The following is an 18,477-nucleotide window of genomic DNA, read 5'->3' as shown; positions in this document are numbered from 1 at the left end:
AGTATCGAAAATTATTATTCAACATTTTTGTGTTTTTTCTTTTTTCATTGTGTTTTTTTTTTCTTTTCTTTTTGTGCTATAATTTATATTTACGTATGTATTTCATTTGTGGTGGCCGAAATGACGAAAACAAAAGTGTAAAACTTTTATGGAATTATGCATACAATAAATATCATATATTTGTTTCTTTTTGTTTTTTTTTCCCCCCTTTTTTTTTTTTTTTTTGAGGTTATTGAATGTTATTGAATAGAAGCATTTTTGTGTGTGCTGTTTTGTGGGCATTTCATTTAATTTGAAGCAAGTAATCGCTACTTATTATCAATGAATATTTAATGACAATTATTGATTTTTAATGGCTTATCAATTGTGGTTAACAGTTGCATTTTGCAAAAATGAATTCATTAACTTTAGTCAGAGTGACGATTTCAAGGTACTTGCAGACATACATATTTATATGTCGACTTTATTTTAACAAAAATGTGAAAACCGTAAAGGTTTTTATAATAAATCTTTTTGTTAATTGTCTTTTAAGAGTTAATTTGTGTATGAACGAATGGAATTGCCATGTACATACGTCCATATAGTTGCTATAAAGAATCGGATGACCCTTCTTTGGCATCAAAATCGAATGGTTTCTTGACATAATAAATTAATTAGGTTTTGCTTTTGGAGAAGATTACTTAATTAGCTGGACACATTATTAGTTGGAATCGATGACATTTACCTTAACTGTGAGCTTTACCTATCACTATATGCTCACTTAATGTCTGGTATCAACTCAGCATTTCACATTCAATCTCTTATAGGGCTTACCATAATATTATTGGAGTATAAAACACTTTTGCTAATTAAAACCAATCTCCACTTCCACCTTTACCTTGGTTGCACAATTCTTCTTACTTTTTTTCCCGTCGCTTTACCAGCCAAATGCTCAACAATCCTTTGGGCCGTGCCAAGAGCTTAACATTAATTGCCGTCTTCCATTTCTTTTCGCTTCACCTTTCCTTTTCTCTCCAACATCTCCTCGTCCACCATTCACTTTGTTCACTCATTCGCTTAACTCCAGTGCAGAAGAAAAAAAAAAAAAAAAAAAAAAAAACGTAAAAGTGAATGAATGGCAAAATGAATGTAAAGTTAAGTACAAGAACTGTAAAAAGTCTGATAAAAAAGTTAAGGCAAATGAAATGCAGAAAATGCAAAGCTAATAAAATACAAAAAAAAAAAAAAAAAAAAGACAGAAATATTCGAAAAACAAACTTTTTCCTTACTTCGTATCAAGTGGACAAATTTTGTAGCCAAAATATTTTTTGGCTTAATTACCGGCTTGGGCTTTTAAGCATATCGGCAAATAGTTGTAAAATATCAAAATGTTGGCCAGGAGCAATGGACAGCAAATATTTAAATTTATTGATTAATTATACCCAAAGCGACTATAGAATGCAATTAATTTCAATTAGACAAACATTATTGCCAAGCCCAATCGAAATCAAAATTGGAATTTAATTAAACATTAAATAATAAACTTTAAATTTGTTCATTTTTAGCAAATTAATTGGTAAATAAAGTGGCAAAAACATATTTGAAATGGATCCATTCTATATCTAGTATTGTAGAAGCAAGGTTTAATCTTTATTTATTAATCTTTTATATCACAGGCTTATTCTTTATCTTACTTTCACGTCTGTATTCTTTGATCGTCGCCTATCGAATGACCCTCTCTGTTCGTCTGTCTGTCTCTCTTCTCATTGTTCAGTGTTAATTAGCGTGCATACTGCTCTGCCACAACAGTCGTGGCAATTCCATCATACTTATCGGTGTTCGATATAGTTTAAACTGCTTATCCTACTACAGTATGTGAAGCAAATGTTCTGAAGAAGTTTATTAAATAGCAGAAATCTAATTATTTTTGATAAGGCGCCTAAATTATTATACTAATAAATCTTGGGAAATTAAATTTATTTACTTAATTAAACAATATGTAATATAAAGATTCTTACAATGGTAATAATAAATACTATACCCAATTGATTATGTGAATAACTTTTAAATTTTAAGTAAGAAAAAATATTACACTTTGCATTATATTGAAGGTAATTGTATTGAAAGGCTTAAAGTGTTAATTGACTTAATAATTAGTTTAAGGCAAAGGCAGAAAGAGAAAGCGGAAAACTATTTAGTGTGGGAATGGTCTGGCAATCCTATTCAGCCAGCCCTAGTTGAGTCAGCTGACTCGAAAAAGCGGGAGACAATCTGGCAAGCCGGTCAGACAGAGACGCATTAAGAAGACGAAGTTAAAGACGATAAGACGAGTTTTAAGACGAAAAGCCGAAAGTGTAAGACGTACACACGACGAAAACGCGAAAGAAGTTAAACAATTAATTATAATTATATCTACTATTAACTAAAAATCAATACTTATCTTAACATTAAATAAAGTTAATATAAAACTATAACCGGGACTGTGTTTATTCGTAATACAATACCCCAGTCCCACACATTTTGGGGGCTCAACCTAAAAAAAAAAAAAAAACGTGAAAAAAAGTGACCCACACATTTGGGCTCAACTTAAAAAAGAATAAAAAGTGAAAGAGAGGTGACACACACAAAGAAGTAAAAGTGAAAAAGATTTTAAAAGTGTAAAGAAGTAGCCCAGACATATTGAGGCTTTACGTGAAAAAACTATAAGTGAACTCAACCTAAAACAAAGTGTAACGGAAAATTAAAATAGAGTGTAAAAAGGTGCAAAATTAACTAATACGAGTCTCTCTAAAAGTTTAATGAAAATGGTGAATAATGCTAAAAGTTCAATAACAGTCGAATCGGTATAAAAGAAAACAATTTTATTTCACAATTTCTTGGAAATTGCATCAGCCAAAAAGAGACGCCACATTTTACCGCGTTTTTACCGCGTCGGTTACCCATACACACACAGCAACGAAAAAAAACGAAACGAAAAATGGCACAGTTAAATGACTTTCAGTGTATTAGTGATATGCTTCGGCAGGAAAAGAGAGAGAATATCGTTCTGTTGCACAAGTTTATTTTTGGAAAAGAAGGAGATAGAAATAATAGAAAACGGGTGCGCGAGTTCGAGGGCTATGATTTTGCTGAGTCGGACAATTTGTATAATGACAAAGTAAATTATATTGCTGAAAATCTGTCAGATATGGACCTGGCTGTAATTTGTAATTTGCTTCGATTGCCTCACAATAAAAACGATTTAACGAAACACATATTTTGCAATTTAAAAAAGAATTCTTTGCTGAAAGATGCCGATTTTCAAACGGAAAATAACGATGAAAGTGAAGACGAAGAGTCACAAAACGACGAAGTGTGTGAAAATGAAAGCGTGCGAAGCGAGAATTCATGCAGTGTGCAAAATAGAAGCAGTGTGCAAAATCCAAGCAGTTTTTCCGAAGTTCCGAGGTTCGCTTTAAACTTTCGCGATATAGAAGACTCTATCCGTTTGTTTAGTGGCGAAGATAATCTATCTATCGAAGTATGGATCCAAGATTTTGAAGATATGGCAACTGTTATGTGTTGGAACGAGTTACAAAAATTTATTTTTGCCAAACGATCATTAAAAGGCCTAGCAAAAATGTTTGCTAATAGTGAGCGAAATGTAACGACCTGGTTTAAGCTAAAAGTCGCACTTCTTGCTGAATTTAAATCAACAACAAATAGCGCACAGTTACATAAGTCAATGTCTGATAGAAAAATAAAGAAAAACGAAAGTCTGCAGGAGTATTTTTTGTGTATGAAAGAAATGTCATCTCGCGGAAATATTGAAGACTCTTCGCTGATACAATATGTGATCGATGGCATAGACGATACGGTGAATAACAAATCAATTTTATACGGGTCTAATAATATAAATGAATTCAAGCAGAAGCTAAAAATTTTTGAAGTTATGCGCGAGAAATCGAAAAATGAAAACAAATATAACAATGGTGTGGCCAAGCAGTATCCGAAAAACGACGATAAGTTTCAAGCAGTGCAGAAGAAAAGTGCAAACAAAGAACTCAAATGTTTTAATTGCGGTGCCAAGGGCCATACATCAGTTAATTGCGATTATAAAAATAAGGGTAGAAAATGTTTTCAGTGTAATAATTTCGGACATATTGCCAAAGATTGCCCAACAAGCAGTGCAAAAACTGATAAAGCCAATATATGCAAAATTACGTCATCTCAAAATTTTATGTCTATTCCAGTTCAAATCAATAATATTAATTATAACGCGTTCTTAGACACTGGTAGCAAGTACAATTTAATATCTGAAGCAATGCTGAAAAACATGAATAATCCAATGTTGAGTGATTCTAACATTTATTTAATCGGTTTCGGAAAGAAAAAAGACACAGACAAGATCAAAGCATCGGGTTCATTTAAATATACAGTCGATATTAACGGTGAGAAATACTGTTTGACATTTCTCTCAGTGGAGCAACAATTTATGGATGTGGAAATTGTTCTTGGCGAGGATTTCTGTAAGCAAGCGGAGGTTACAATCAGCTACAAAGGTCTAAGGGTGACAAAAACCCAATGTTTAGAATCCGAAGTAAGTTCCTTTTTGAAAATCAATGTGGATGACTCCAGTGAACAGCAGGCCGACATAGATCCAGCAGCAAGTAAAAGGGCTAAAGAAGCAGTTCAAAATTTGGTACAGAATTACCATCCGGTAAGCGAAAAGTCAACAAATATTCAAATGCGACTAGTTCTAAATGATGATAAACCGATATACTCACGACCTCGACGATTCTCATATGCAGAGAGATGCATCATTGACAATCAAACCGATCAATGGCTGAAGGATGGCATAATTGAAATATCAGAGTCTGAGTATACAAGCCCAGTCGTGCTTGTGAAAAAACGGGACGGATCAAATCGGTTATGCATCGATTACAGACGTATTAATAAAGTAATCATTAGAGATCATTTTCCACTTCCCTTAATAGAAGATCAGTTAGACAGGCTTCAAAATGCACGTATTTTCAGTTCCATTGATTTAAAAAATGGTTTTTTTCATGTTGGCATTGAAGAAGGGAGCCGCAAGTATACTTCTTTCGTAACACATAATGGACAATTCCAGTTTCTTCGAGTTCCATTTGGTCTTTCGAACTCTCCCAGCGTCTTTCAACGGCATGTCAATGCTATATTCAGAGATCTAACTAGGAAAGGAGTAGCCATACCATATGTGGACGATATAATAATACCAGCAAAAACTGAAGACGAAGCTGTAGCCAATTTAAAAGAAGTACTCAAACACTGCGAAGAATATGGGCTTGTGATTAATTTCAAAAAATGTCAGTTCCTTAAAACGAAAATTGAGTATTTAGGACACGTAATTGAAAACCAAAGTATAAGTCCATCCACATCGAAAACGCAAGCCGTGTCATCGTTTCCTATCCCGTCTAATCTAAAACAATTACAGAGTTTCTTGGGGTTAGTTGGATATTTTCGAAAGTTTATAATAAATTTTTCTCTGATTGCAAAGCCTCTAACGGATATGACAAAACATGATGCATTGATTATTTTTGGTGAGAAAGAGCTAGCTGCGTTTAACAAATTAAAGAAGCTTATTACAGAGAAGCCAGTTTTGAAAATTTTTCATCAGCTACACGAAACGGAGCTTCATACAGACGCCTCGATCGACGGATTTGGCGCAGTCCTTCTCCAGAAGTCGCCAGAAGACATGCAGTTTCATCCAGTGTATTACATGAGCAAGAAAACGACAGATGCCGAAAAAAAGTTCACCAGTTACGAGTTAGAAATCTTAGCTGTTGTAGAAGCATTAAAGAAATTTCGAGTTTATTTACTTGGACTCCGCTTCAAACTTGTTACAGATTGCAATGCTCTAGCTAAAACTATTCAGAAAAAGGATCTGTGCACACGAGTAGCTCGTTGGATTCTCCAAATGCAAGAATTTCAATATGACGTCGAACACAGAGCGGGCACTCGAATTCGCCATGCTGATGCACTCAGTCGTGTACCAATGATGATGATCAGCGAAACCAGTATGCATAGCAGAATAAAGCATCTGCAAGCTCAGGACGACCAGCTGAAGGCTATTATAGACGTATTGGTAGATAAGACGAATCACAATAACTATTTTTTAAAGGCTGGAGTTCTGCACAAACTTATCTCGGACAACGAACTTATTGTCGTACCAACTAGTATGCAACGAGAACTAATAAAAGAGGCCCACGATCATGGTCATTTTTCCATCAAGAAGACACGAGAGATCATTGGAAAAGAATATTTCATACCGAATCTGGAAGAGAAAATAAAGAGATGTATAAGCTGTTGCATAAGATGTATCGTTACTAACCGCAAGCAAGGAAAACAAGAAGGAGAGCTTCATCCATTATACAAAGATGAACAACCGCTAATGACCTACCATATCGATTTTTTAGGACCTCTGGAATCAACGCATAAACAGTATAAACATATCCTGGCAGTCATCGATAGTTTCACCAAGTTTTGTTGGCTGTACCCAACAAAGTCGACTTCTACAAAAGATGCAGTTTTACGACTACAGGAGCAGAGCAAGGTTTTTGGCAATCCATCCCAAATAATATCGGACAAAGGATCAGCTTTTTCTTCGGAGGAATTTGACTTGTATTGCAAAAGCGAAGGCATAAAACATCATCTCATCACGACGGGACTTCCTCGAGCGAACGGCCAAGTAGAGAGGCTAAATACAACAATCATCGCAGTTCTTTCTAAACTCTCAAGCGAAGATCCAAGAAAATGGTACAAATTTGTAAATAATGTCCAGCAAGTCATCAATTCAACATTTAGTAGAAGTATAAGAACAACTCCTTTCGAGCTGCTTACGGGAACAAAGATGCGATTAAAGTCTGATATCAAAATCAAGGAATTGATAGAAGACGAAATGATTCAACACTTTAATGATGAACGAGATAAACAACGTAAAGAAGCAAAACAACATATTCTACAAATTCAAGATGAAAACAAAAACAGGTACAACTTAAGACGAAGACCAGCATCGAAGTATAAGATAGGCGATTTAGTTGCCATCAAGAGAACCCAACTTGGTCCTGGGTTAAAGCTAAAGCCGAAATATCTTGGTCCATACCGGATCATAAGGGTAAAATTCAACGACACCTACGACGTGGCAAAAGACTCAGTATTCAGCGAAGGCCCAAGGCAGACGACCACTTGCGCTGAGTATATGAAACCATGGGTACCATACGACGACGACGACGATGCATTCGGGGCGAATGAAGTGTAGGATGGCCGATTTGTGGGAATGGTCTGGCAATCCTATTCAGCCAGCCCTAGTTGAGTCAGCTGACTCGAAAAAGCGGGAGACAATCTGGCAAGCCGGTCAGACAGAGACGCATTAAGAAGACGAAGTTAAAGACGATAAGACGAGTTTTAAGACGAAAAGCCGAAAGTGTAAGACGTACACACGACGAAAACGCGAAAGAAGTTAAACAATTAATTATAATTATATCTACTATTAACTAAAAATCAATACTTATCTTAACATTAAATAAAGTTAATATAAAACTATAACCGGGACTGTGTTTATTCGTAATACAATACCCCAGTCCCACATTAGTACAATTTAATTTTCACTGAAGCTGACACACTTGGACGTTAGAGACAATAGAAGTTGTAATTCAATCAATGAAACACTAACTAAATTTAATTACAAATTTCTACAAAAATTTTGCAAGATATATGAATGTACGCTTTGAGTGTCATGGCATTGAGTAAATCAATTTGATATAGACATCGATTTATCCGTTTTTAGTTCATTAAAGCGTTCTATACTTTTCCGAGAAGTTGGTTAAGTAACTGTTGAAAGATAGTTGTGTTAACAAGTGGCTTAAAATGGAAAAATTTACGCTAGGTTTATTTCTATTCAGTTTGTTTACTATCAGTCACACTTATTCCCGGCTCTATAGTAGTCATCGTTTACCCCTCTCGGTGGTGCCATTTCACTACGATGTTAGTGTTCTCACTCACTTGGAGGAGGATGACAAAATGCGTTTTGAGGGAATTGTAGAGATATCATTACGTATCCTAGAGTCAACTAATTTGGTGGTGTTTCATGTGACTAACTTGACAGTTCCAATAGATAAAGTTAAATTATGCGATTCGGCGACGAAAAGACAGATAAATATTGTTACAACCGAAATCAATCAACCTTTTGAATATATGATATTACAAGTAGAAAATCAATTGCAAGTGGATAACACTTATAGCCTAATAGTACCATTTAGTCGTGGTTTTATACATGGCGAAATGAAATCTTATTTCGTTGCTAGTCGAAAAAATCTAGATACGAACAAACCAAGGTAAGTATTCGGCAGGTAATCAAAAGAATATTTAAGAAACGTATTTTACATTTAGTTGGTATGCCGTTACACATTTTGAGAGAAATTTCATAAGAAGTGCCATACCGTGCTTTGATGAACCAGCTCTGAGGGCCACATTCAATGTGACTTTGGGTCATCACAAACGTTACCAGAGTTTTAGTAATATGCCAATGCTGAGAATGCAGCCAAAGTGAGTAATATATCGCTTTGTGTAGTAAGTCCCAAGACATAATCGATACTTTACTTAATAGTCTTGAACTGAAAGATTATGTTTGGTGTTACTATGAGATCACGCCACCAATGCCAACTTACCTGTTGGCGTATTCTGTCAATGAATTCAAGTGCACTGTGAGTAGAACAACTAAGGGAAAACTGGTCACTTTCAGGACATGTCAAATGGGTGGTCCACCAAATTCCACATCTTACGTAAGCTCTTTATCTCCAAAACTTTTGGAATATTTCAGCGATCTCTTTGATTATCCATTTCCACTTGAGAAGATTGATCAACTTGTGATGAGAGATCAAACTAGCGGCATGGAAAATTGGGGCCTTGTGTTGTATGGATTTTCAACTTTAACCACACACAACCCCATTGAATATGAATACCACAACAGAATAGCCCAAGTTGTAGGACACGAGTTGGCTCACATGTGGTTTGGAAATCTTGTCACAGTTGCTTGGTGGAATGATTTTTGGTTGAAAGAGGGTTTTGCCTCATACTTTTCCATATTGGGAGTAGATTATTTATATCCTGATTGGAATCATAATAGTCGAGAATTCGGCCTTTTGAAACAATTCGCATTTTTCCTAGATGGTCAGCATAAAGTGTCGCTTTCGCATAAAGTGGGCAAGACTTCTCGAGAGCAACTTATGGAAAATAATGAACTTGCTTACTTTAAATCCATTTTTGTTATTCGTATGATGCACGCCATGCTGGGCAATAAGGCATTCTATCAAGGACTTCGCAGTTATATAACTCAGTACGCCTATGGCAGCACCTACAAAGATGAACTTTGGATCCAATTACAGCGCGCAAGTGATTATTGGGGCTCTTTGCCGAAGGGATTTAAAGTAAAAACCATAATGGATAGCTGGACCTTACAGCACGGTTATCCCATTTTAAGTGTTTTTCGAAACATAGATGGTAAAAATGTTACTCTTACACAGAAACATTTCTTTATGAATTCAAACCGAAGTGAATTATGGTGGATACCATTGTCCTATACCACGGAATTGGAGCAAAACTTTTCTGACTTACGCCCATTGGTTTGGATCAAGGGGAAGCCTTATATCAATATCCATTTAAGCAGCCTCAAAGACAAATGGATCATCTTCGATATACAATCATGTGGATACTATAGAATCAATTATGATAATGAAAATTGGCACTTGTTGGCCGAGGCTTTAAGACAGAATCATCACGTCTTCCACGAACTGAATAGAGTGCAACTGGTCAGCGATGCTTTATTTCTCTATCATCAAAATCTCCTTGATCACGATGTATTACATCACTTACTCTGCTATATGGTCAAGGAACGTTCCTATGCAGTTTGGAGACCGTATATTGCAGAGTTGCAAACACACCGTAAGCAAATGGTAAGTTTAAACTTGGAAAAAGAAATCAACACAATCACAATCTAATTATTCCTTCAAGGAATTCCATCATTGGTTAATTAAAAAAGTCTACAATATTTACAATGGCTTTAATGTTGGCCTTAATAGACTCACTAACTGGAATGAGATTAATATAGTTAAGTTTGTCATGCAATATTCGTGTGCCATGAACATTGGAGATTGTGTGGCAAAGGCATTTACTTACTTAAAGAATCAATATTCTCTTGGACTATCATTGGGAAATCATCTCAAGCCAGCCATATTTTGCGCTACTCAATGTCATGGAGACAATATTGAGGAAAGCATTCAAATTTGGCTAAAATCAGATGTAAATTTTGAGAGATTCTGTCCTTGCCCAATATTAAAGTAAAGAACATTTTCCATCAGCATTATGTGTTAAAAAGACTTTTAATTAAACTCAATCACTAATTTCTTAATTGTTAATGGCCATGGGTAATTAATGCGGAGGCTTTAATGGAGATCTGGTGTCCATTAATAGCATCGATCAAAACCAGTTAATTAAACCAATATTGCTGAATGAAAAGATAATTTGGCCTCAGAAGTATATGCCGTTTATCGATTTGCACGAAAATTTCCTGTTGGCCACATCTAGATATAAAGGGGAACTTCTGCACAGCTTGACGTCTAAAGTTGTGCTATTAATTAATTAAATTTTCAGTGACTATCCTACTGCAACAACAACAACAACTACTACTTACTCCCCCTAAAACGTCTGCACTGCTGCATTGACCCCTCTTCTTGGTTGTCGCCGGTTTGGTGGCTGCACAACTTCTGCTGGTGCACAATTAATCCTTATTAATTATATGTTGCCTGTGGATTTATGGCATGTATGTATGTTTTGTATGTTGGCATGTGCCCAAGATACATGCATATATACACACACCCGAAGATATACGCACATACATACAAAGAGGGGCAAATCTCACACACGAGTGCATTCTGGTAGCTCTTACCCCACGATTACTGCCTTCGGTTGCCATTGATATGCCAATGGCTTAAGTTTATATGCCTTACACAGCAGGACATTACGTGTAACTGCCCTCACCATGCAAACTCTGCCTTTGAGCCTATCTGCACTTGACAGCTGAGCCAGCGACAACAACAACAACGACTACTCAATAGTTCTCTCAATTGCCCCCCCTGGAACACTAAACATTTGACTCTCTATTCTAATCACAAACAAAAGGCTTTTGATTCATCAATACAATGAATGTTCCCTAAATTGAACAGCTTGATAATCTTCTTTTTTTCATACCTGTTTTGAAAATCTCTTCATGCATATGCAAATCCAGAAAACTTTACCACATTTTTCTGCACATCAAGTTGCCCCATTTGGAGGCATTCATTTTATTACTTCTTCAATTCCTTGGTGGCACAATATGCCCATAAATATGCTGGTGAAATGTTTCTTTTGCGTTTTATTTTTTTGGTTGGCAACTTTCGCTCACCGTAGGGACTGTCATTAAGTTAATGCTCATAGAGAGTGCATAAAAAATAGAAATATTGCGTATATACAAAAATTTTTGTCTATTATCTGCGAATACTCGCCAAGGGAATACATTGTCCTGTGTGCTGGAAAAAAGAACATGGCTTAAAGTTGAATCTCATTACTCGACAAACATTGCGGGGAAACATTGCAAAACTTTGTGGAGACTGAAAAATTGGCATTCAATTTGCCCGAAGCAGGTAAAGCGTAATAATTAAGTGTAAATTACAGTGAATGCAAATGTGAATGCAAACTGTGAATCAATTAAATGATAGCAAATTCAGCATCCACACAAAGGAAGCGACGTAAAAGGGTTTAAGGAATATTGATCCCACTTAAAGTCATCAACTCAGCTTATATGAAAGAAAGTCGTTTACACTTTCTGATTGAGACTCATACAGAATTATTTATTCCAAGGTTTTAATGGTTTTTAAAGAGCTTAAAATATTTGCGAGGTTTTTTTAAACAGTAATTCTCAAGAGGAATCGGTGTGCAAGTTGATTCAGCAAGTATAGGATATATAGAAAAAGATTATTGACAATTATCTCAATATTTTAAAAGCAAATATTAATTAACTTATGAACAAAGTTTATTGCAATAAACAATATTTATACCCCTTTTTTGATAGGGCTAACTAAGCCACTGTCTTTAAATCAGAGGACAACTTCAACTGTGTACAAATATTTAGGTTAGTTTACACTTTTTCTCTCTTTTTATCTCTTCTCTTTATAGTTCTTCCTCTTTCTAAGGTGCGAAAAGGAAAAAAAATTGTTTGTGACTCTTTTCCGTTTTCATTGAGTTTTTTTTTTTTTTTTTTTTTTTTTTGCCCCGTTGTCTATTTGCATTTCATTTAAAATCAATTTAGTAATCAACCAGGCGTATTTTGTTAAACAGTAATTAACATAAATCAATTTTAAACGCTGCTTCAAAAAGGGGGAGAAAAAATCTGTTTACCCAATAGATTGATGGCATTAATTAAGGCAACTGAACAAAAAAAAAACTCTCTTCTACTTCTTTAACAGATTGATGGAGATAAACAACGATTCACTATTTCTATATATAGTGTAAGCCGATTATTGTATTTCAAAATTTCCATTATGCCAATATAAAGAACACTTTGAATATTGTTTATGAATTTTCCATTTGCTTTATCAACGCATATTTAATGGCTTAGTCAAGTCAAAAAATTTTACAAACAAAAGCATGAAAATTAATTAAACTCTTTTATAAAACGCAATTTTTGCATATGGATTTTATTTTTTTTTTTTTTTTTGCTCTAAAACTTTTACCGTAATTAGTTATTTATTATTAACAAATTGTACAACGTTTTCACTTTTGAACTTTTCTATTGATTTGTTTGAAAAAACTGTCACAATAAAACTGCAATATTCGTAAAAATAAAATAAATAATTTTCTCCTTCATAATTAATAAACACAAACCAAAGGCAAAAAATAGTTGAAAAAAAATTACCTAATAAATTTCTGTGGTTTGTGGAAATAAATAAATAGTAATATAGATTAACTATTGATTACTCTCTCACACTTAAAAAGTGTTGAGATTGCAAATGTGTTAAATATGTGAATTGTTTGTAGGTAACAAGAAAACTCTGAGCTCATGATGTAAATTTATAAAGTTAAAGTAATTGTGTAAGAAATTTAGAATAGAAAAATTATTATTCAAAGCTTTGGCAAGGGCTGTTTGCTTTTTATACCCTGTAGATAACATAAAATTGGTAAAAAGGGGTTTCAAACCCCTTGGTAAAGTAGTGGAAGAGAAGAAATATACAAGTAGAGGCAAATAAGAGCTTCTAGGGCTGTAAAGTGGGGGAAAATAAGCCTTTTTTTTGAGCATTCAAAGAATTTTTAGAACGTATTGTTTTATAGACTCTTTTGAATATCATATTGCAGAATATTGTGGGCGGGTTTGAGACTAGGATAACTGAGACTAGGATGAAGGATCGTTGCAAGTCGGTCGAAGAGTGTTAACAACAATTGTCATAAAATTAATAAAATACTTATAAATTATAACCGTATTATCAAACGATCTGACATTTATAGGTAAATAAGCACAAAATGGAGTCCGATTGATTTGAATAGTAGGGTCATTAAATGCAGAGAGAGTGCTGTACCAAAAACTCAATATCACCCTGATGTATTGATATGTATTATGAGTGTCACAGAATCCTCTCAGATTGTAGATATTAACTACTGTATCCTAAAGGCTTTTCTATGTATAAGACTTTTGAATAACTTTATTTTTGCCTATCCAAATTCGAGGTAAATTGCCTACTAACTCTCTGTAGTCAGAGTACCCAAAGCGTTTAATGAAGTCAAAAAAAAAAAAAAAAAAAATATGTACCATAATGGGATGAAGAAAAATACAAAATAATTAATTAATTTATAAGTTATTCATAAAGTTTATCCTATCACATGCCTTTTTACAAACTCGTATTCATTATGTTTATTTGTAAAGATTTTTAATTTAAACATTTAACTGGTAATATGAAGTTTCTTGGCAAATGCAATTAAGGAAATTTATAACGCAACGCTCTGGCATTCACTTACCTTCTGGTTTCTGTTAATGCTACAACTGCGGGCCAGTTTTTAACTCATTTAATTAAACAAGGGCTGCTCCGTCATGGCATGTTTTATTTCAATTAGTTGGTTCCCTCTCTCAGCAGGCGAATGCCTCGGCGAAAATCCTCGTGGCCAAAATTTGGTGGAGCAGGTCAGGTCAGGTTGGGTCGGATCGGATCGGATCTGACTGAAAGCCTGAACAGAAAACCTGTGCAAAATAATTAACTGCATGCAACAATTTGCATGGCCACGCCTAACACAACACAACTGACTCAACCGAGTGAGAATGGGCGAGACGTGGTGGGAGGCGTTACGTAGGCGTAGGCTATGATATTGAACTCAATCGCGTGAGATTCCTGACTGTCTCTCTATCAGTGTGTGTGTGTGTGCACAACGAAAATGGAAATCTGCATTTAATTTATTGATGCAACAACGAAACGAAATGGAATGCAACTGGCGCTGAGGATTTTCACTTTGCATCGCCTAAATGTATGCAGCGTAAAATTGTTAAATGTGAGCTTAATCTGCATATATGTATGTATGTATGCATGTGTATGTGTGTGTGTAGGTATGTGCAGAGGTAAATGGGCATGGCCATGGTTTATGGGCGTGGTCGTGGAACTGCGAAACTTGTTACCAAAAATTTGTTTCATTTTGCCCATTAAAATGTACGAGTGAACATTTTTAAACACTTTATTGGTATTTACGTCTCATCCAGTGGGTGATTGGTGTGTGTGTGTTTGTGTGTGAATGTGGTTGAGAGATGGGCGTGGCTATAGTTGTCTACCTCGGCAATTGTTGCGGCCATTTGCCACGTTAACGCACATCTGTTTTCCGTGTTCGCGAATGCTAATCTGTCAGACAGTTGTCTGAGCATGAAAGTTGACCAGGGTTTTAGATGCGTTGCGTGTATTGATAGCCAGTTAAGTGATAAAAAAGATTACTTTTTAGCCCTTATTGAAAAAAAAACGTTTCAAATGAAATTATCAACTCATTCGCATTTAATAAATAATCAATTTAGACCTTTGCATTCATTTTAAGGAAGACAATAAAAACGGAACAAGCTCTTTTCGAAGCTTATAAAGCCATCCACACTTGACCATATCGATGGAGAAATACTAAGGACTCCCTTTTTGGCTACTTCCAGGCACAAGGGGGAGGACCAACCGCAGTGCTTTGGGCCTAAGCGCTTCATGATGAATGCGAGTTGAAATGTCTTGCTTAACCCTAAAAGCGCATTTTAAGTAATTTTAGAGCCTTTCCTTTCGTCTCCTACTTCGGTTCTTTGGCGCTTCTTTCAGTTTCAATGGTTTAAAAGCTTTAACAAAAATTTATTGCGAGGGCCCAGCAGAACAACAACAACAACAACAAAACGAGGAAGAAAAAACATAAAAAGAAAAACGGAACACACACTTTAAGTGTTTTTCTAGTAGAAAAATTATGCGCCTGGGTGTAAAGTGAAGGCAACAAGAACAACAATCACAATGGGCCGCAGTTCTGGCCATTAAGCGAAGGACGCGGAGAGATGTTATGCGTAGGTGTGCGTGTATAGAACATTATTTACAAAAGGAATTTCATAGTGCAAGCCATCCTGCCATGGCATCTATGGCAATAACTTCAGTTTGTGGCAACTCTGGCCATTAGACAGTTGCCAAGTTCCACTTCTTTTTTTTCAGAGTGTCTCTGGCTCTCTACAGTTTTACTTCTTGTTTTATAGACGTGAAAGAAGGAAAGCTTTCAATATTTTCACACTTTTGCTTTTATGGCTGTGTAATGTTGGTTTCTAGTTGCAGTAAAGGACATATGCGATGAGAGTTTTGTCTCAAAAAATGCAATACAATTGCACTTAATGGCGGCTGCACACACAAACACACTAGGCAACTCTCTTTTTCTCTCTCGCTCACTCTCTATCTATGTGTGTGTGTCTGTGCTCTGAAAGTAAATTGCCTTCGAGCAACGCAATAAGAAAAATTGCAAAACTGCATCCAAGGAGTTGGAAGTTGCAAGGACATACACAAACAGTATCCGGACTACAATACATTTGTTGTTATTCTCTAGCACAAACATTACATACATATGACCACCTAAACATATATATATGTATGGTTAGTTGTGGTTGCTATTTGCCCAGGAATTTATGTGTCCTCTGGGATTTGGTCTGAAGATGAAGCTGAAGCTGGGAATAGGCGATGGTAGAGTAAAAAAGAAAACAAGACTTCCCCTTGTGGTCGGCATATTGTTTTAAATGCAATTGCTGAAAGTTATGCCAAATGAAAAATGTTCTCAAATTGTTTCTTTCCTTTTCGCAAACCAGAATTGTTTATGCATGTTAGAGTCTACGGTTTAGAGATCTTAAATAAAGTCGAACAATCTTTAAATGCAAAATCGATGCAAGGACAAAATTGATTTTGAATAACTTAGGAAATGTGGCAAAGAGTAAGCCGAAATTTCGAGAAAAGGGTGAAAATTTGGTAGCCATTTAAGCGCTTTCTTGCTGAAGTCGGTTAGAAGACGAATTCACTCTTTGAATGAGTTTCGTTCTAGGACCCTATTCTTTTATATTCATACAAGATGCAATCTACTTGGTTTACGAACAGCGCTCTAAAAGCCAAACTGAGCAATTAGTCTAAGAAATAATGAGAATCGCTTTCTCAATAAATTGTTGACATTCTGCTCATTCTCAATTGGTTAAAGCCAAAGCAACTAACTGAGAAGGTGTAAGGTCACTTGCAGCTTTCGAGAGAGAGAGGTGAGAAGACGAAGAGCATTCGATTTCCAAAGAGAACAAAGAGAACTAAGAAAGTGTATGCTATTTATGAACTAATTTTAGTAAAGGTAAAGAGGTAACTACTTTAATGTAATCATTCTGTATAAAAAAAAACAGTGAATAAGAAGGAATCTTTGAGCTCCTCTTTTTCCATTTCAACTCTTCATCCGGATTTTTTCTATTGGTTGCCAAAATTCTTGCTAAGTTTGGAATGTTAAAATCCAATTGAGATTTAATGAGCTGTATAATATTTGCATTTTGTTCACACCCCAAGACTTGGAAGAGAGCGCCAAAAAATAGGCAACGTTCTATTTGAGTTGGCAAAATGCCTGGCAAAGCCTGGCAATCAGAGTAAAGTGAATAAGAGAGTAAAAAAAACGAAAAATGCTGAAAAACTTCGTTAGTTTTTCTATTCCATCTAATGGCCACCTAAATCCATTAGAGATTCTATAGTCAAATGCAAGAAAAATGAAAAACGAAGTGAAATCAAAAACCATAATTCAATATTAAATCACCCATACGCCAGGTAAAACCAAGGAAAATGGAAAACAAGCAGAGCAATTAGTGTGTCAGTCCAAGCAAGTTGAAACAGATAAGATATGTGAAAGAGAAGAGAAGGGCAAAAGGGATTTGCCCTGCTTTTAGCCAAATGAAAACCTCAAATGTGAAACCAGAAAATCTTCTTCTTTGGCCAAAATCAACAAAATATTTCAAAATAACAAATGTGTCCCTTTGTAGCTGGGCAGCAGCAGCAAAAACAAAACAGATCAGAATTGGATAGAAGAAAATGGAATAGAGCAGGACGAGAGCATTTCAAATGACAAAGTGCTTGCAAACGCACAATATTTGTCTAGGTCATGCATATCACAATCGTATGACATATCAACTCAATTCACTACCCCAACACCCTAGACATTTATACATATGTACATGTGTAACAACAGAATCCCAATCACCTCGCAGCAAACCATACCAAACGCCAACTCGTTTACCAGTTAAATGTAAATACCAAAACACAAAACCCAAGACATATTAATCAGTATACGAGTGAGATAGAGATATCAACATACTTACATATATACATACATACATATACATAGGTGGCAAAGCCATATGAGTAAACTTTATCCTTACCTTCTCGTCCTCAACGTCAGCAGGCAAAACAAATAAATTGCAATTTGTGTAATCTTAACACCTTGAGGCGAAAATCAATGGGACAAAGTCTAGCCCCCTGTTCCCACAACCTCATCACCTGTATGGATGTGTTTGTGTGTGTGTGTGCGCAGTGTCAGGTGTGGGAAAATATTTACAATTAAACACAAAGACCCGAAAATGCATTGAAATTTCACATTGTTTGGCTTCAGCAGGAGATTGAGTCTGAACTCCAATCGATTGCCCCATCCATTGAAATTCAAAAGTTAACATTTTCTTTGGGGGCATACTTCACAATCGTTTATTTGTTTATGAACCATTTTTTGGCAACACGTCGGAATTATATTTGATTTTAATTACTTGGCATCAGAGTTGCATCTAATGTGATTCGTTACAATAAATGTTTCATTTTCGAATTCAATTTCAGTTATCGTATCTAAACACATCGCTTTTTGATAATCAATGACAAAATAAAGGCATTTATAAGCAATTGGCTTCGAGTTTCCAAG

General features: G+C 35.4%; 1 protein-coding gene across 1 annotated transcript; it reads left to right on the top strand.

Annotated features, from left to right (window-relative positions):
* Positions 1-8,277: 8,277 nt before the first annotated feature.
* LOC137572497 (aminopeptidase N-like) lies at positions 8,278-9,492 on the top strand. The gene is made up of 4 exons (XM_068284249.1): positions 8,278-8,330; positions 8,386-8,541; positions 8,603-9,387; positions 9,476-9,492. Exons 1-4 carry the CDS (start codon positions 8,278-8,280, stop codon positions 9,490-9,492), a joined length of 1,011 nt encoding a protein of 336 aa, XP_068140350.1.
* The last annotated feature ends 8,985 nt before the right edge of the window (positions 9,493-18,477 follow it).

Source organism: Drosophila tropicalis, unplaced genomic scaffold (assembly GCF_018151085.1).
Source record: "Drosophila tropicalis isolate 14030-0801.00 unplaced genomic scaffold, ASM1815108v1 contig_1063, whole genome shotgun sequence".
Taxonomy (NCBI): domain Eukaryota; kingdom Metazoa; phylum Arthropoda; class Insecta; order Diptera; family Drosophilidae; genus Drosophila; species Drosophila tropicalis.
The sequence above is the reverse complement of the archived record's forward strand: the minus strand, read 5'-3'. Positions and strand labels throughout refer to the sequence as shown.